General features: G+C 39.4%; 3 protein-coding genes across 4 annotated transcripts; 2 read left to right on the top strand and 1 right to left on the bottom strand.

The window, feature by feature from the left end:
* Positions 1-219: 219 nt before the first annotated feature.
* On the top strand, positions 220-1,081 carry LOC135627714 (GCN5-related N-acetyltransferase 8-like). The gene has a single exon (XM_065133903.1). It carries the CDS (start codon positions 280-282, stop codon positions 922-924), a length of 645 nt encoding a protein of 214 aa, XP_064989975.1. The 5' UTR covers positions 220-279; the 3' UTR covers positions 925-1,081.
* A 444-nt stretch (positions 1,082-1,525) lies between these two features.
* Positions 1,526-12,206, top strand: LOC135627711 (uncharacterized). 2 transcript variants are annotated; one of them, XM_065133898.1, is made up of 12 exons: positions 1,526-1,887; positions 1,972-2,187; positions 2,276-3,367; positions 5,907-6,029; positions 8,152-8,333; positions 8,424-8,655; positions 8,766-8,975; positions 10,208-10,336; positions 10,963-11,031; positions 11,233-11,355; positions 11,655-11,705; positions 11,779-12,206. In XM_065133898.1, the coding sequence occupies exons 1-12, from the start codon at positions 1,648-1,650 to the stop codon at positions 11,923-11,925; spliced, it is 2,814 nt and encodes a 937-aa protein (XP_064989970.1). In that variant the 5' UTR covers positions 1,526-1,647; the 3' UTR covers positions 11,926-12,206. The 2 variants fall into 2 exon arrangements, with proteins under 2 accessions (XP_064989970.1, XP_064989971.1); XM_065133899.1 differs by lacking the exon at positions 1,526-1,887 and having other exon boundaries at positions 2,048-2,187; positions 2,283-3,367.
* A 183-nt stretch (positions 12,207-12,389) lies between these two features.
* LOC103970838 (uncharacterized) lies at positions 12,390-19,473 on the bottom strand. Its single transcript, XM_018820447.2, has 10 exons — positions 18,866-19,473; positions 18,510-18,560; positions 17,928-18,047; positions 15,600-16,055; positions 14,662-15,086; positions 14,253-14,352; positions 14,100-14,159; positions 13,931-14,014; positions 13,742-13,858; positions 12,390-12,945 (listed from the first exon to the last, which is right to left on the bottom strand). The coding sequence occupies exons 1-10, from the start codon at positions 18,914-18,916 to the stop codon at positions 12,637-12,639; spliced, it is 1,773 nt and encodes a 590-aa protein (XP_018675992.2). The 5' UTR covers positions 18,917-19,473; the 3' UTR covers positions 12,390-12,636.
* Positions 19,474-19,490: the final 17 nt, after the last annotated feature.

Here is a 19,490-nt window from a genome sequence, read left to right as displayed (position 1 = left end):
TCTTCCCTAGTTCTGTGTTGCGGCTGCATATTTGCATGAACTCCATGATCCGACTTGTAGCGTTTTTGTCATCTACGTAATTGCATTGTTTGTTGAAGCCACTGCACGCTTATCGACTACTCTTCCTAGAAATGGGCTCACGAAATTTCCAACGGCGCACTTGAAATCGGCCCAAAGCCCATCAGACAAAAGACCAGTTTAAGAGGCAAACAAGCATCAACTCAACCCTAGCAGAAACCCACTTCCTTCGTCTTATCCACCATCTCACCCACCACCGCAATGTCGTCCTCCGCGGCCGCCAGCGTCTGGGCTCGAATCCGGCTTGCCGACCGACGCGACGTGCCCAACATCCACCGCCTCATCCGGCAGATGGCGGAGTTCGAGCTGTTGACCCACCTTTTCTCCGCCACCGAGGCCTCCCTCTCCGACACGCTCTTCCCCTCCCCCGCGCTTCCCCCCTTCCTCTCCTTCACCGTCCTCATTCTCGAGCTCTCCCATTCCCCCTTTTCCGAAGACAGCGATGCCCCCCTCTTCGCCCCGATCGTCCGGCGGATCGATCTGGAGTCCGCCGTGGAGGACCCGGAGGCAGCGGAGTTCGCATCGCCGCGCGGAGAGGGCATAGTGGTGGCTGGTTTCGTACTGTGCTTCCCGAACTACTCCACTTTCCTTGCGAAGCCGGGGCTGTACATAGAGGACATCTTCGTGCGGGCGACTTGGCGGCGGCGGGGGCTGGGGCGGATGCTGCTGGCGGCAGTGGCGGGGCAGGCGGCGCAGATGGGGATGGGGAGGGTGGAGTGGTGCGTGCTCGACTGGAACGTGAACGCCATCAAGTTCTACGAGGACATGGGCGCCGAGGTCATGCCCATGTGGAGGATCTGCAGGCTCACCGGACCGGCACTGCAGGCTTATCTTCATGAAAAGTGAAGATATGCCTGTGCTATCAAAATCGGATTTTGTCTGTTGAAATCTTCCCAAGATTTCTTCCCCGAGGAAGAATGGTTTAAGCGCTTGTAATTGAAGTCTCTTCCGCAGATTTCAGTAGATTGGCTTTGGTTGATGAATAAATTGTCTACCTTGAGAACCCCGCTGCTAATTAATGTTCATGTCTATTTTTCTATAGATTTTACATGATTTCTGCATGAACTTTACTGCTATCTCGACAGACTCATCTATCAAGTCTCGTTGTAACAAGCAACTCTATCCAAAACGACGCTTGCAACCACAAGACTACCACAAGGCATATTAGACGCTTGTAATCGGGCTCGAACTCTTATTATTGGATTCGAAGCGAATCTAATAAGCCATCACAATTGGACCCGGTTCGGACCGAAATGTCATACATGGATTCTCAAGTATTGGATCCGAAAAGCCATGGCAATTAAAATATTTGGATTTGAATGCACATTTATTAGAATTCTGTAATTTTTCAGAAAAGTCGAACGCTTTATGATCCGACCCGGTAGACACCAATTGGGTCGGGTAAAGATATCTAGGTTTCGGCCCGCAATCGGACCGTTCCTTACATCATCCCCTCTCGCAGCGTGTATCTCAAAACCCTAACCCTAGAACCACCTCCGCGCAAGACCTCTCTTCCTCCTCTTCCTGCCGCCTTCCGGCGGCTCCGCTGCCCTCGAGCTACCGGCCGCGATGGTGAAGTCCTACCTCCGCTACGAGCCGGGCCTCGCCTTCGGCGTCATCGCTTCTCTCGACTCCAAAATCACCTACGATCCCTCGGGGTTGCACCTCCTCGCCCCCGCCCTCGACAAGCTCGCCCTCTGGAACCTCAAGCAGGGCCTCGCCTCCAAGACCTTCTCCCCCTCCTCCCGCTCCTCCCATACCCTCGCCGTCACCTCCGTTGCGGCCTCCCCCTCATCCTCATCCACTTCGGTAACCGGTTTCTCCTCCCTCTCTCCTTTATCCCGGACCAGTTCGTCGCTACTGCATAACTCTGACATTTTGCTGTCGTTTCAGATCGCAAGTGGGCACGCCGATGGTAGTATTCGTCTATGGGACTGCGAAAAGGCCACATGCGAGGCGACACTCAATGGCCACAAATCAGCTGTTACTGCCCTCCGCTATAATCACCTCAGCTCCCTTCTTGCTTCTGGCGGCAAGGACTGCGATGTCATCCTGTGGGATGTGGTTGGTGAAGCCGGACTATTTCGCCTTCGTGGTCACCGAGACCAGGCATGTCCTTGTTGTCTAAAGACCTCTTCTTTCCGAATACTTGAAGCTTGATTTACTGGTTCTGATTGATATTGATGTTCCTTTTTAGGTGACAGACCTTGTATTTCTTGATTCTGGAAAGAAGCTTGTGACCTGCTCCAAGGACAAGTTCATTAGGGTATGGGATCTTGAAATGCAGCATTGCATACAGATTGTGAGTGGGCACCACAGCGAAGTATGGTCTCTGGATGTTGACCAAAAGGAGAGGTTTTTGGTATCTGGGTCAGCAGACACTGAGCTCCGGTTTTATCAAATTAGAACCAATGCTGAGATGGTCGAGAATGAGAGCAAATGGGAAATTTTGAAGCAATTTGGTGAAATCCAGAGGCAGAACAAGGATAGGGTGGCGACCCTGAGATTTAACAAGTCTGGAAGTCTTTTGGCATGTCAAGTGGCAGGGAAAAGTGTGGAAATATATCGAGTTCTTGATGATGTGGAATCAATGCGCAAGGCTAAGCGGAGGCTTCACAGAAAGAAAGAAAAGGTTATGGCAAAAGCAATGGTCGTAGATAATGAAAATGGAGGGTTTGTAGATTCTTTATCCAGCCAGGAACTTCAGCATCCAACTGTTGCAGTGTCAGATATGTTTAAACTTCTTCAAACCTTACGTGCAAGCAAGAAAATTTGCTCTATTGCATTCTGTCCTAATGTTCCTAAAGTTGGTCTTGCCACATTATCCTTGTCCTTGAACAATAACATGCTAGAGACTCATTTAATTGATACAGAAAAGATATCCAAATTGTACTCAATTGAGCTTCATGGACATCGCTCAGATATTAGAAGCGTTACACTTAGCTCAGATAATGACCTTCTGATGTCAACAAGTCATAATGCTGTAAAGATTTGGAACCCCAGTACAGGAGTCTGCCTTCGCACAATCGAGTCTGGCTATGGATTGTGCAGTTCTTTTGTACCTGGAAACCGTTATGCACTTGTTGGAACAAAGAGTGGAACCTTGGAGATACTTGATGTTGGTAGTGGGAGCTCCATTGAAGTGATAGAAGCTCATGCAGGTTCCATCAGGTCGATTGTTCCAATTCCAGATGAAAATGGTTGTGTCAGCAGCTGTGGCTTTGTCACAGGGAGTGCAGACCATGATGTTAAGTTCTGGGAGTATCAGCTGTTGCAAAAACCAGTTAATGTGAGTTTCCTAGCTATGCAAAGGATATTTTGTTGTTGAAGAATTTTAGCTTTTGTTCTTTGGTTTTAGATGTCCCGAGTAAGATTAATACTTGATAATAAAGTGTTCAGTAATCTTACTGCCCAATTAGTCAGTATCCTTGAACCTCGTTTCTGGTAATGTAGAGATATTGTGATTTGGAATTTCCACCAATTGTCAGCAACATCTTTGAATGGAACGTACAACGAGTTGTAATATCTTAACCATCTAGGGTCAGCTACATGGATCTTAACAAGAGCAATCTTTTTTCTTTTTTTTTTCATTTCTAATAAAATTTTTGGAAGCTTTACCCTGCCTCCTTGCACCATGACACTTTGTGTTAAGCGAGACATACGTAGGTCAGTTATCAATACATTTTGATCTGTTTCTTCCGCAAATCAGTTTGGTCTGCTTTTCAGATTACATTAGCAGGTCTTATTCGAGTTCTTTATCCTTTGAAAATGTATAGCAGTCCCATCATCCTTTAATTTTTATCTTTATTTAAATGATGCTTTATAAGGCTGGATTCTTTGTGCATTCTCTCAGGGTGAATATCTTTTTGCTGTTCTTTGTCTAGAGAAAGTGAAGCATTTGTGCTTTTGGGGCTGAATATAAGTTGTTTAAGATGTGGGCAAATGATTAGATGAGGCTATAGTGGCCTATCGATTTCTCTATTGTTTTTTGTGTCCATGAATATGCTCTTTGTTTGTGGATTTGCACTTTCATGGTAATACAAGGTGTTTTTTGTCCAGATGAGAGGTTGTGGTGCAAACCAAGTTATTGACTTCTACTGGTCTCTTAGTTCTTTGAGTCCTAAAAGGTTGATTAATATCATAAGTTCTATATGAGATGGTTAAGTAGTTTTAGATAGGAGAATTTACTGGACATTGAGCTAAAATTTATAATGGTTCAGAGAAAAATGACACTTGTCTATCCTGACCCTTTTAGTAATCGAAATAATTCAAAGTAATTTTTGCTGAGAGTTCTTTGTTATTTTAGTCCTATCTCCTTTGTTATTTTTTATCTGAGATTATATTCTCCAGTGATTTAAAAAGGCGCTTGGGCGCTCGCCTAGGCGCTCGAGCGAGGCAAGGCGAGGCGAGGCCCGAGCGCCTCGCTTCACTTCCAGGCGGCGCGCTTCAAAGAGGTGCCGCCTGGGCGCTCGCCCGAGCCCAGGCGTTGGGCTTTTCGGGCGAGCGCCTGGGTTAAACCAGGTGACCGAACCAGGATTTTAGGTATGGTTCGGTCTCCGGTGGTTAGTTGGTTCAATCGAACCAACTAAAACCGATATCAGCTGTCGCTGCCCAACCCTAACCCTGCTCATTGCCGCTGCCGCTGCCGCTCCCGTTGCTCGCCGCTGTCGTTGCCGCTGTCGTTGCTCGTCGTTGTTGCTGCTTGCTGCCGCTCCCGCTGCCGCTGCCTCCTTACACTCCCGCTGCCGTTGCCTCGTTACACTCCCGCTGTCGCTGCTTCCTTACACTCCCGCTCCCGCTACCGTTGCCTCCTTACACTCCCGCTGCCGCTGTTTCCTTACACTCCTGCTCCCGTTGCCGCTACCGCTTCCTCTTTTCTCAGTCAGCACCCCCTTACACTCCTCTTCCTTCTTCTCCTTCTGTATATTGTTAACAGTATACTAATAATAGTATTTATATTTATTAGATTAATAATATATTATTTTAATTTTAATACTATTAATTTTTTTTTTTAATTTAATAGCATATTTTTATTTAAAATTTTAAATAATTATATTTATTAATTATATTATATATTTTTATATTTTAGCGCTTCACTTTGCTCGGGCGAGCGCCTAGCGCCTCGAGCGTTTTTGGACCTTAACGCCTTTTGGCGTCTAGCGCTTTTTAAATCATTGATATTCTCATATGTTAAGTAATTATTGTTAGATTACTTGGCTGTGTTAATGCTTCAAAAAGATGTTTAATTGAGCGAGACATGACCAACTGAAAGATACAATCATCTTCGTGAGACACCAGAATATTAACATCTTATATAAGAAGAAGAGGATTTGAATTTTAAAAATGAAAATTGTAGGTAAAGCGCAAGCGGAGATGGCTAATTAAGGTCTAAAGATAGGAAATTTTTGGCACTACAATTAATAAATGACTGAAATAACTATACCAGTCCACTTACTGACGGTGAGAGACTCTTTAAAAATAGAAAAAAAGAAAAAGAAAATAGTGAACACATTACTTTAGATGACTTTGTTCTAAGTGTTTGTTTCTATTATAATTATATTGTGTTATTGCTTAAAATTGCTAACACCTAAAACTTTATATTTGCACAAAAAATGTATTTGTACTGGTCATTCTTTGTCATAATATAAGTTATGAAAATTGAGATCGTCCTGCTTATCTCTTTAGAATAAGAAATACCCAATTTATCTTCTTGTGGTTTTACAGGTTTATAATGCATGTATAGAACTTTCAGAGGGCACACATGAGAAATGCCTGATGCTTGCATCATAATGTCATGGTCTTTCTGTTGACATTTCTAACCTTTGCAGGACTCTAAACAACTAACTGTGACAAATGTAAGAACTTTGAAAATGAATGATGATGTTTTGGCAGTCTGTATCAGTCCAAATTCTAAGCACCTCGCTGTTTCTCTATTGGATTGCACAATCAAGGTAATATTTCATCTTATTGTAGAGATATTTTATGCTGATCCATATTTATTGAAAATTTTAATTTGTGAAGCTTGAGGAATGTGAATCTGTTCTCTTCTTTGGGTTCTAGATCATGAATCCTTGGAATTTTAACTAGATCTATGTTTGAAATTAGTATAAATAGTATCACAAGTTTTTGTTGGTGTCATGCTATTAGTTTCATTGTCGACTATCGGATATTCTTAATAAGGTATGCTTAGCTATATAACTTGTGGAATTGAGGTATAATGTGGAACTTAAATTAAATTGGCTTGTTTGTTACAGGTGATCTGATATTGTAGGTTTTCTTCCTTGTGGCATCATGACTTAGGTTGAGAAACCAAACCATCTGCAGAATACGATAATGCTTTTCTTTTGTGGAATTAGTATATGACCTTCGATATTGTGGATACTATAGTTAAAAGGTTCATGTTAAATACAAACTATGATCAAATTCTTTATTGTAATTGGTTTTGATCAGGGTCTTCAGTTTGTTTGAGTGCATTAAAGAGTTTTTGTAGTTTCCATCAGTGATTTAAAAAGGCGCTCGGGCGCTCTCCTAGGCGCTCGGGCGAGGCGAGGCGAGGCCCGAGCGCCTCGCTAAACTTCCAGGTGGCGTGCTTCAAAGAGGCGCCGCTTGGGTTAAACCAGGTGACCGAACCAGGATTTTAGGTTTGGTTCGGTCTCCGGTGGTTAGTTGGTTCAATCGAACCAACTAAAACCGATATCAACTGTTGTTGCCCAACCCTAACCCTGTTCGTTGCCGCTGCCGCTCCCGCGCTCGCTGCTCACCGCTATCGCTGCTTGCAACCGCTGCCGCTGTCGCCGCTCCTGCTTCCGTTGCCGTTGTCGTTGCTCGCCGTTGCCGCTGTCGCTGCTCGCCGCTCGCCGCTATCGCTGCTTGCAACTGCTGCCACTGTCGCCGCTCTTGCTCCCGCTCTTGCTCCTGCTCCCGCTGTCGTTGCTCGCCGCTGCCGCTGTCGCTGCCTCCTTATACTCCCGCTGCCGCTGCCTCCTTACACTCCCGCTCCCGCTGTCGCTGCCTCCTTACATTGCCGCTCCCGCTGTCGTTGCCGCTGCCTCCTTACACTCCCGCTCCCGCTGTCGCTGCCTCCTTACATTGCCGCTCCCGCTGTCGTTGCCGCTGCCTCCTTACACTCGCGCTGCCGCTGCCGTTGCCTCCTTACACTCCCGCTCTAGCTCCTCTTTTCTCAGTTAGCAGTCAGCACCCCTTTACACTCTTTCTTCTTCTCCTTCTGTATACTGTTAACAGTATACTGTATACTGTTAATATTGTTAGGTTTATTTGAAATTATTAATTTTCAATATTGTTAATAGATTAATAATAGCATATTTTTAGTTAAAATTTTAAATAATTATATTTATTAATTATATTATATATTTTTATATTTTAGCGTCTCGCTTCGCTTGGGCGAGCGCCTAGCGCCTCGGGCGTTTTTAGACCTTAGCGCCTTTTGACGCATAGTGTTTTTTAAATCACTGGTTTCCATTGTTTGTCATTTTGAGTTCAGTTTCCAGTCTTTTTGCTGTTTGAATGTAGTCTGATTATGATTCATTTACATTTTGACATATAAAACTGGATTGTCCAACTGATCCATTTACTGCTTTGATCAATTCCACCTATCCTTTTTCTGGTTTGACTAAAACCATTCGAGTTTATTGTTTTCTGTTGGAGGCTAAGCTTGAAGAGAGTTTTGAATCAAGATTGATCAATCACTGTATTTTCTGCTCAAACTTGATTACAATGGACTGAACCAGATAATCCTAGTTACGCTTCATCTGTCAGACTGTTGAGTCGTCAAGGCATAGCAAATTCATCTAAATCATGACTTCTAGTTCATATTGAAGACATACTCCACGTGTATACTTCATCTCTCCACCATGTTCCATATAATGTGCATGATATCCACCACAAAACTTGTGCATTCTCAGTCGTCTTAAGTTGATTTGCATTGTTTTTGTGCACTTTACTGTGACAATTGTAATATTCTTTTTCTAATTTTTTTTCTTATCAACAAAAGGCTACTTTTTCCTGATTGGCATGACTTCTATTATATCTTATTCATATATGGATGTTTTACAGGTCTTCTTCGTGGATTCCTTAAAATTTTTTCTTTCCCTTTATGGCCACAAGCTTCCAGTGCTCTGTATGGATATTTCATCTGATGGTGACCTTATAGTCAGTGGTTCTGCAGACAAAAATTTGAAAATCTGGGGTTTGGATTTTGGTGACTGCCACAAATCTATCTTCGCACATGCTGACAGGTCTTTATGATGCTTTAAAGTTAGGTTTGCTTTACTTTGTTAATGAATCTGCCAAAGCTGATTTTGGTCTCCATTTTTTATTTACTTCAGTGTTATGGATGTAAAATTTGTGAGAAATACACATTACATGTTCAGCGTGGGGAAAGATCGCCTCGTCAAATATTGGGATGCTGATAAGTTTGAGTTACTCTTAACTCTTGAGGGGCATCATGCTGAAGTTTGGTGCCTTGCTGTTAGCAATCGTGGTGACTTCATTGTCACAGGATCTCATGATCGTTCAATTCGCCGTTGGGATAGGACTGAAGAACCCTTCTTCATTGAGGTATTCTACTGTTCAAATTTCTTAATTCCTAAACCCTAAATTAACAAATATATTCTACAATTAGTTATTTTATTTAACAAGTGCGCTTTAAATGCCTTGTTTGAGTGTAGGAAGAAAGGGAAAAGAGGTTGGAAGAGCTTTTTGAGTCTGACTTGGACAATCTAAATGAAGACAGATATGCACCAAAAGAATTGGTTCCAGATGAGGGATCTGTTGGTGTTCCAGGCAAGAAAACCAAGGAAACCCTGAGTGCAACTGACTTGGTTATTGATGCATTAGATATGGCAGATGCTGAAATAAAACGAATTGATCAACACAAGGTACACATAGAAAATGTTAAATGTTTTTAATATTTAGATCCCCTAATATGAATAATTTTTTATCGCATAACAGCTAGACAGGAAATGTTCCTTAAGATTCCTAATCACGTGCTTTTCTACCATTATACGTGTACATTTATTACATTTATTCATATTTATCAATACAAATTAGCATGCATGAAATTTCAAACATGTCCAAGCATGCGGTGTATTTGTTTATGCATCATTTGAGTTATAAAATTACTGTCATATATAAACATTTAATTTGAGAAATTAAAACCTGATATGAATATGATTATCTTGAAGAGTCTGTGCTTTATGGTATGACAGTAACAAGGATTGCCGGTTTATGCCACTGTTAAATTCTAAATTCTTGATTCATGCATTTGATTTCCCTGTGTATGTTAAATTTTAAATCTAATTTTAGTATCTCAAAACATATACTAGGAAATTTGTACAAAACACACTAGTATTAGTTAAGATACTCTTCAAAATTTGTGTATTGCATAATTGTGCCTATGGAGCTTTATACATTGTTTGTCGTACTTGTGTTGTTGAGCATCTTGTAAGCAGTGAAGCTACTATTATGTTAATTCACACAGAACATTGGGAATGGAGAAGAATAAATTGGGCACTTGCATTAGAGAATTGTGTGCTTCGTTTTTAGAGTTAAGTGTTTTATTCATGCAGATGATTCCTATTGTATGTCAAACCTTAACTTGTAAGTGAAAGAACATCTTACTGGAAGTGGTGCATACACCTCTTTTTTTGCCCAAAACTTTTGTTCTTATGTTTTAGGTAGTAACCATCATATGCCACACCAATATTAAGCCTGTAGACTGACATAATTCTTTTCCGACACACCAGTAGAATACCTATGGCACTTTTTATAAGAATTAAGTATATACATAATAAGCTGTAATATCTTTGATTACCAAAAATTTTCTACAGCAGCATTCACTTTACCCTAGTTCATTTCTTATCTTTTTCTTGCAGCTATGACTCAGGTGTTATATTCGTTCTCTATACGATACCTGACTTGAACAATCAATATTATTCAATTTTGCTATGTAGTTGTTCAAAATGTTGTTAAAGGCTGCTCACTGCACAAGACTCCCACCAATGTGGGTGGGAGGGTTGCGTCAATGTATGCACGTTTGCTCTTGCAAGCAAAAGAGGATGCACGTGCATTGATAAAATTTAATGTGCTCTTTTCCTTTCTAAATTTTCAGGAGGACCAGAAAAACGGAAGAGGAGGTGAATTCCAAACAAATATACTGATGCGGGGGCTTTCTCCATCTGATTATGTTCTTCATACACTTGCAAATGTTAATACCAATGATCTAGAACAGACACTTCTGGTTAGTGACAAGTTCTTTGTTTGTTCATTATGTTCTTCATACACTTGCAAATGTTATTACAGTTTTACAGGTTTGCTCTTGCTTATTTTTAGTGACTTATCTCAAACTTGTTTGTTGTATTGATTCATATATTGCATTTGTACTGGAAAGCCTTTTTATCATGCTTATTTTTTGTAGAAATCTCCACCTTTTTCATGTTAGATTGTTGTGTACCTTTAGACAGAATGTCTTCCTTCTAGGCAGCCTAAAATTTTAGGAGTCATGTTTAGCCAGTATTCTGAGTATTTGTGTTGTGGATGATTTATTTTGTCTTTTTTTACTAGGCATTAAAAGCACTAAGATTTTCTTGCATCAGAAGTTCCTTTAGGCTAGAAACTGCAAAACATGAAAATTATCCTGTAGTATCAGAATCTGATGCATCTCCTTGGGAGGAAATTTGCTCTAGGATTACATCTAGATGGTCAAGTTACAAAATTATGGTGATTTATTTACATTTATTGTTATTCAAGGAAAACCAAAATATAAAATTACATAATTGTGAAGAAACATTTTTGCTAAGGTGCAGGTTGTTTGACTTGGTTCGTACAAAGATCTGACTGAAGTCACCATATCTTCTGCTTTTGCAGTCATTGCCGTTCTCAGATGCATTGAAGCTTATGTCTTATTTGAAAGAATGGGTTCTCGTTCCTGACAAGGTAATGACAATGGAGTCTTTATTTTTTTCTGAATCTTGATTGAAAACCAAATATATACATAATGAGTTGTGATATAGTTGGCTGCATGTATTGGTACAATGAGTATTCACGTAGTGCTTCAATGAAACTAAGACCGGGATTTTATTATATCATAATATTCTTAAGAAATATAAAACATAACTGCATATTCACTGCTTGCAGGTCGAGCTTGTCTGCAGGGTCACCACGGTACTGCTGCAAACACATCATAACCAGCTAACGACTGCAGTAGCTGCCAGACCAGTTTTGATTGTACTGAAGGACATTCTTCATGAAAGAGTTAAGGTAAATTTGGAGGCTCTATTATTCATTGGTTTTGTTGCTTGATGTAAGTTCGTCATAATATTTTATATTTTCTTTTTAAATGGAAAAAAGGGTAAAAGATAGTTAGAGATAAGAGTTTTACAGGATATTCTGTCGGAGGATGGGATCCAATAGACAGACTGCTTTTTAGTTGTTTGTAGGATGAGTTATAGTGGATGTCCCATTATTCTTTATCTACTAGTTCCTTGTGATGCATTATTATTTATGGACATTATTTTTGTGAACACTGAACACCAATTGAGATTCTTTTCATTTCACAGGAATGCAAAGACACTATCGGTTTTAATCTTGCAGCCATGGATCATCTCAAGGTAGATACTCCTAGATATCTTTTATTACTTACGGTGCTGGTGGATGATGATATTGTGGTGTGTGGTCTACCAGGAGTTGATGTCGATGAGATCCGATGCACCTTTCCGGGATGCCAAGGCAAAGCTCATGGAAATCCGTCAATGGCAATCTAAGCGTATGGAGAGAGGTGACACAAACGAGAAACGAAGGAAGAAGAAACAGAAGCCAGCCAGCCAATGAGACACGAGCTGGGGCCTGACCACTTCAAGATCTTTCAAGATTGTATTAATTATGTTAGGGTGTCCATTTGCTTGCAAATGAGTGTAAAATCTCAGGGCAAAATTTTGACATGATCAAAATGAGTGGCTAACATGCCATGGTTAGGGTGCAGTATAAACTTTCTATTTAATATACTTTCATTCATTGAGTACGAGAGGTTGAGTTAGATGCATATGTAAAAACTCAGTTGTGAACGAAGGACTTCGTAAGACGAATGAACAACAACGAAGAGTGGTTGTACACATTTACTGGTTGGTTGGCTCGCTGCTTTAGTGGATTTTTTTCCAATTCATTTTTTACATCCACGACGCTTTAGTGCATGAATCTGTTATGAAGTCCATGTCAGCGGGACCTGTAGATTTATCATGTATATTTCAGAAAAACACAAGCAGTTTAGAATCTTGTCATGCTGAATCTTTTTTGTGAAGCTGTAAAATGTCCTTTTCCTGGCTGCGCCAACTGAATGCAACTGTAAACTCATATAGTTTATCCAAAACACAGCTTATTATTTTCTTGTCTACTGATATATTTACAGATCGTTCCCAATTAACTCAAGAAGTAAAGGAAGTGAAACCAGACCTTATTAGCATACATATCGTGGAATAATTTCTCGCATCCTGCTGTAATAGCTCGGCATACTTTTCAAGAAAAGAAGTGCAAAGGAAGATCAAGTCACATGGGCAGAAGGTATTGGAATTCAGAATTATTAGGGATAACATCCACCGTATGAGATATCTTCGCAGTTGTCCTTCCCTTCAAGCACTCTAGCATGGATTTCCTCAGAGGCCAAGAAGTTGGAAGCTGGTTGACAATCCAGTCAACTAAAGAATCCAAGTCTCTGGCAAAGTCATGCATATTTGAGTGCAGCAGATGCGGGATCAAAATCCTTTTTGTACTTGTCACTACTATTGAAGCTTGCAAGTAGTCCATCTTCGATTTTTCCAACTCGCCTACGACACCATCGGCTGTGTATATTCTGACCTGAACAAAATTCAATGGGTTACCATCATCATCGAAGAATCATAACATCAGCAACATAGGAGGATGTCATACGATGGGTAAGCTATCGTCATATGTGATCCTTATCGCTAGCAATGCTTCTTGGTCACATTGGTTCAAGGTCATCAAGAACTACCACATGTACATTTGCCAATTAGTATTAAGATAAGAAGTCAGTTTAACACCATTAGACTTTTGAATATGTTATGCTACAAGTCACAACATAATTTAACCCATGCGACTAGTGAAAATCCAGAGCACTTCTTCTCGATCAATCATATGCTCAAAAGTGGATGTCTTGAACCTAATAATCATACAGTGATGATTGTGATGTCATAATTGGAGGGTTCCTCTCAATACAAAATCGAAAAGAATCCTCACTTTCTTGGAAGAGGATGAAAATAGAGATGTTTCCAAAATATTAAAGATAGGTGAAATACAGGAAATTAGGAAGATCACACAGGATCTCTGGTCCATTGCTAAAGCTTGAAGCATGATCAACAGACATTTTTTGCATGCAATTAGCCACCTATCACTCTTTACATATGCCTAGTGGTTCTTGGAAGTGGCTTGCATAAGTTCACTAACAATAAAATATGACATGGTTGAATACAATTTGGTATTTTATGATAGAAATAAAGGTTATGCCAGATGCTAGGGACATAAAGGGTATCAGCCACCACTTGTACAATTGACCATTATTAATTTGGTCTTTTATGATAAAGAATGACATCAGTAATCACTAATATGAAGTATAATTTCTGAAAGTTTTACTTACAGCTGGAGAAGATTTACAGCCAGAACATAGTGCAAACACAATATTGGGGTTTGATCGCTCCAATCCATAGTCTTTAGGAACCATTTCTTTATCATCCTTGTGAACTTTCCAGCCATCCTGTGCAACAATCAATTGACGACACATCATTATCTAAATAAGCACAGTTATATTATGCTAAGCTTAACCTACCTCATTAGAGTTCGATGATTGCTTTAGAATAAGGTGCTTTATAGCTAATGCATTTAGTTTGTGCCCTCCTATATTGAGCGTGGCCTGATGAGAGAAAATACTTGATGTTTTAGGTCATCTTAAAAATGAAGAGTGATCGGATGTATATTCATTAAAAGTATCTTTGTACCGTATTCTTCAATCCTTCAGCCATTTCTGGATTTGAAGGCATCCCAAGTTCTAGGAAGCTCTGTAAAACATGGATTTGCATGAAACATCAGGCAATTGTTCTTAGACAGAGCTCATCAAGAAAGTTAACAAAAGGGAAGCAGTCATACTATACATGCATGATGCAGATGTTGTAAACATTTATCCAAAAGGCCAATTTCTCTTGGTGGGTCAAAAATGTCAAGTCCACCTTATGAAGGCTGCTAATTAAGATCCTGTGGCAGTAATTTAAACAATGACTAACATCACAGTCTAGAGAAGGCAAAAAGAAATGTAGTTATCATAAGAATTTATGGATGAATGAAATAACAAAAGTAGATTTAGGAAATGATTTCAGAAAAAAAAACATGATTATTATAGTAAGCCTCTGCACAAAATTCCCAGATACTGAAAGTGCTTTACATGCTTAAATGTTTACGCAAATCTGAATGATGACATACTAAACATATTTATATAATACACATTGATATAATCATGCAAAATATACTTTGATTTTTAAAAATAGAGTGAGCTGTGCAGCTTACCTTAACTTCTTTAATAAAGCAAGAGAACTAGAAATGTCTTTGTGATCCAAAGAGCATGAGGTAAATTTGACAAGATTCTTGTATGGACCAATATCTCTCAGTAGAGAGTCTTCAATCTCAAAAATTTCATAAGGATCATGGTGCCTTATTTCCCTTTGAGTTGGAATTTTTCCCTTCAACATCAAGCTGCCATCAATCTGGAAGTTTCCTGATCGTAGCAGTACGTTGGCAGATCTTAATAAGTTGCCAGATTTTTCTAGATCCAATGCTCGTGATGTTCTTATAAATCTTAAGAAAATGCAGATCAAGCACTTCAATATTTTCTCAGATAACTTGTTTGGTTGGTATTCTCCACCATTTTTGTCTGATGAATTTACAGTAGAATGTTCTTTGAATACTGTGAGAAAATTTTCCACATTAGCATCCTGGAGAAAGCAAAATGTCTCATAGTTAAAAGAAAATTTGTAAGAACAACATCCAGAAAATCATAATACTGACAAGTATACTTCAACAGCAAATAACTAGAGAAAAAAGACAACAGTTTTACATGTAAGAATTCTCTTTTATCATAAGTCTCCCAAGGCATTACTAACATGTAGACATAGGTGGTTTTTGTCATCTATCTATTCAGATGAAGTTAACAGAAACTCTGGGTTTTAGTGCAATAATGGCTCAATCCTCTGTTCCATTCACCAAATAGAAAGCTTAATAAAGTAAAACTGAAACAACTAATTTAATATAGGGCTACAGAACCTTCACAGCTTAAACAAAAGTGAAAGATGTAATGCATTTGTAAGACAACAAATGTTTCTTTCCATATTTATCTCTCTATTTATAACAGCAATATTCTGCTTATGTTTCTCATTGGTTGTTAGATAGTCATAATAAACATTGAAACTAAGCAGGACAATCTGGGTAGCATAAAGAGTTTGACTTACTTTATTGCTTAGGTGCTTTGGAGGCAATTTAGGCAAGGATGCTTTCTGTGGCATTCGACCTTTCCTTGAAGCTCTCTCCTTAATTTCCACTGCCCTTTGGCTTCCCTTGTAATGGAAAGACCTGGTTAAGCTTCCAGCACTTCTTATATTGCTGAAACCGTTAACCAAATAATCTCCTTTTATTGCCTGGTTTATAAAGAACAAAGGCTTGGTTTCTAGTGATATCTTCTGCTGCAAAATTTCTTGACCAGGCACATGTGATGAAGCAACTGACTTATCACTTGAAGGTTCAACTATGACATTTACATTTGTGTCCTTAAAGTTGAAAACTTTTGAGGTCTTCTGTTCTTCAGTTCCTTGCATGTTTGGTAGGCCTACTTGAACTTTACTTATTTCACTTTCAAGTCGAGCTATCTCCTCTTCCACCACTACAAGTTCTGCTAAAAGTTCCTTTGTCTGCAAGTCAGATGAACTTTCAGCAGGAAAAAAAAAAAAGAAATACCTTTCTTCCTTTTAGCAACATTAGAAAAGTAAGGATGTATTTGAGTTCAAATGAATCAGTAATCATGAAAAATCATGAACCAGGTGCTAACTATATGTACAACAATAAGCTATAATGTCCTAAGTATCCATTTGGAATCGACTACATTGATCTTTTCACTTCATTAAGCTCTGTTTAAGTTAATATCCTAAGCCAATTAAAAATGATCTACTATTGTTTTAATGTTTCTCATAGATTTTTCTTAGATTTCTTTTTTATCTATCTCTTCTTGCACCACTCATCCTAATTGACTTAGCTCATCTATCCAAGCCATCTATATTTCTCTTTTGAATATGCCCACACCATCTTAAATGTTTCTTTCATTTTATCCTCTATTAGGCCATAAAGCTAGTTATTCATAAATGAAAAAAGTCAACTGGCCCAATGGGTAACAAGTCATCGCAAGGATTTGCTTAAAAATATAGTTAAGAATTCAATACTGAACTAAATTCCTATAGTAAATTGCACCATTTTATTCATGTCAGAAAGCTCAAAGCACTTTGCATGAGAATAGCTAGGATGGAGTGATTATGGAACTTAGGATATTCAAATTCTCAAACTAGGCTGACCATGAACACACTTTAGAAATTTAATTTGGAATGAACTGTGTGGAAACTAAATGTGAACATGGTAGACACTTCAGGCTATGTCATCCCAGAGGCAAGTTTGAGAAAGAACTTTCAAGAGGACAAGCATATGAAAACTTTCATTTATCATCATAAATTATTTATAGAAAAAGGAAGAAATCTAAAGTCGTACAATGATGTTCTAACATATCCATCCCTGTTTCTTTTGGTAAATTGGCATTTATCTTTTTGACTGTAAAAGGGTTACTTCTCCTTGAAAGAATTTTAGCAAGAAAAAAAACAACATACTATGAAATAACTCTCATTTAAAATTCATGTCATCATGCACACAACATACATTGGAATCAACTGAGGTGAAGTTGGATAACAAAGTAAGGATGTGTATGATAATGGCGGCCATGGTTCTATAGTTCCTAAAAACTACTAGATTAAGAAAAATTTAGGCACTACGTTAGTTTGGTTAAATAAGTGCTAGTGCTTCAAAAGCTACGCAACTCAGCATAACTTAGGCAGTATAATAATTTTGTTAAATATATAATCATAATCCAATAGCCAACATGAAACAAGAGTATGTTTTATTAACATAAAGTAACTTTGCTTAATTTAAATTTCAAATTGAGCATGTTATACATCTGTATCAAAGTCTGTCCAAGTGCAACAATACAAAACTCCTCATATGCATAATATAACTAAATGTTGATAATCTCTGGTGTCACTGGTCATGTAGAACACAGAAATGGTATTGTCCGAGAGGTTAAAAAAAAAAACACTAGATGGGAAAAACTGCTTATATGGATATCTCAGCATGCAATGATTAGATATTAATCTGACTATTGACTTCAGAACCATTATAGGGGTCCTCGAGCACCAAGTTCAAGTTAAAATAGCTTGACTGGACTGGATTTGTTACTTGTCATAAATGATGCAGGTGTCAAAATCCTAGTCATAAATTTCCAGACAAATGACAATAACAAAGTCCTTTATATAATAAAGGAATTATTGTTTGTCATCATCATGGTAGAGCTTAAGCTGCAAACCGGTCCTCTGCTGGCTACAATGTTGGATTGCCTTCAAACCCAGAAACTGCTTATAGGTGCTCAATTTAAAGGACAAGTTAACATTATTGTAACTTTAAGTTTGCACCTTTGTATTTTCCAATGCATGTCTTCCTTGAGATGCACAAATTTAAGGAGGATGTACCTTTTTTGGAAGGAAACTTGAGATACGAAGGGTTAACAGAGCATTTTGTGGAAGCAATGCACGCTCCAAAATTTCATGCACTTTCTCTTCATCATGGAGCATCCTTTGCAGTTCGGCCACCTGGAAACAACATTACGTTTGAAACCACAGCAGATGTAATGCTTATGTTTATTATTATTCACTGGGGTAATTACTAGAGAAGAGAAAGAGAAGGTGGTCAGAGAAAAGAAAAGAAAAACCCAAATTTTCACTCCTTCAGAAAACAAACAAGACAACTTTGCTTGAAATTATGAATCTTCTCCAAATTTCTCTGATGATAATAGAATGTAAAAAGTTGACTTCAAGAGAAAACAATACCTCTGTTTCCTTCAATTATTCTGTTTCTCATTCCTTTTTTTTTTTTTTTTTCTGTTTCTCATTCTGTTTTCCTTTCAAACAAACAAGATATTTCAAACTTCCTCCCCATTTGTTTTGTCTTTCCCCCAATTCTTGATTCAAACAAAGTACAGGAAGCGTTAAGGTCTCAGGTACTGTTCTATTAGCTTCCACTTGAAAAAGCAAAAGAGACAACTAGGAACTCACCTCCTTTTCAAGATTTAACCTTCTATTTTGGATACTGGTGCTCTTCCTTCCCTGCATGACACACATTGGATCAGTTAACCACTCTGAAAGTGATGTATCGTTAATTGTTATCCCGTGGCGACAAGGCACTAATTTTATTGGAAGTATGTGAGAGAAGTATGTTCCCCGACCTTCAGCTGACACAAACAAGATAATGCCACCATGATCAACAACCAAAATCCCAATGCTAACAATAATCGAAACAGAAACCTTATTGACATTCATCTCTCAGCCTCCCTCTAGAACCCCTTCAAGTGTGGAGAAGATGCAAACAGATGCATCGTTTTACCATCCCGCCATAAAAAGAAAAGGCTTACCATGTTAGAGGCAACAGGAAGTGCAAGAAGCCCGTCGTCACCAGACGCCATGAGCCTCAGCTTCGGCCAAGACCAGCATCCAAAACTCACTCAAAGGGGGGTGGTGGATGGTATTGTGGTGGGAGGAAGTTGGAAGCTTTGAGGCCAAGAAAGAGCACCGGATCGAGTTTCCTGAGGAGAGGATGGAAGGGAGCTTTCGAGGAGAGCGGCAAGTCTCTGGCGGGAGACTTGGTGTGCGCGGATGGTGGAATGGGCCCTTTCTTGGCTTCAAATCCCAGCTTTGCGTGGATTCGGCTCTTAACATAAGAAGTCCTTTCCACCGAATGACTTGTGATGAGAAGATGAATAATCGTGAGCGTGGACACGAGCACTGCGGGTTAACAAGAAGCATTGGGTTCTTGCGGGGATTGGGACGTATGATAGGACACGCGTCCGGCGGACCCCGCGTTTCAATCCAATCATCGCCTTGATTCCGTGTTCGCGTGTGGAAGTGTACAAAGGTTCATACTGAACCTATTATTGTTCCCAGAATGTTTTCTTTTGGCGATGGGAATGGTACAACGATGACATGCCACCTACACCTGCATTTCCAATTTGCTTCGGGGTGCTTCTCATGGAAGATAAA

Source organism: Musa acuminata, chromosome BXJ2-11 (genome assembly GCF_036884655.1).
Source record: "Musa acuminata AAA Group cultivar baxijiao chromosome BXJ2-11, Cavendish_Baxijiao_AAA, whole genome shotgun sequence".
NCBI lineage: Eukaryota > Viridiplantae > Streptophyta > Magnoliopsida > Zingiberales > Musaceae > Musa > Musa acuminata.
The sequence above is the reverse complement of the archived record's forward strand: the minus strand, read 5'-3'. Positions and strand labels throughout refer to the sequence as shown.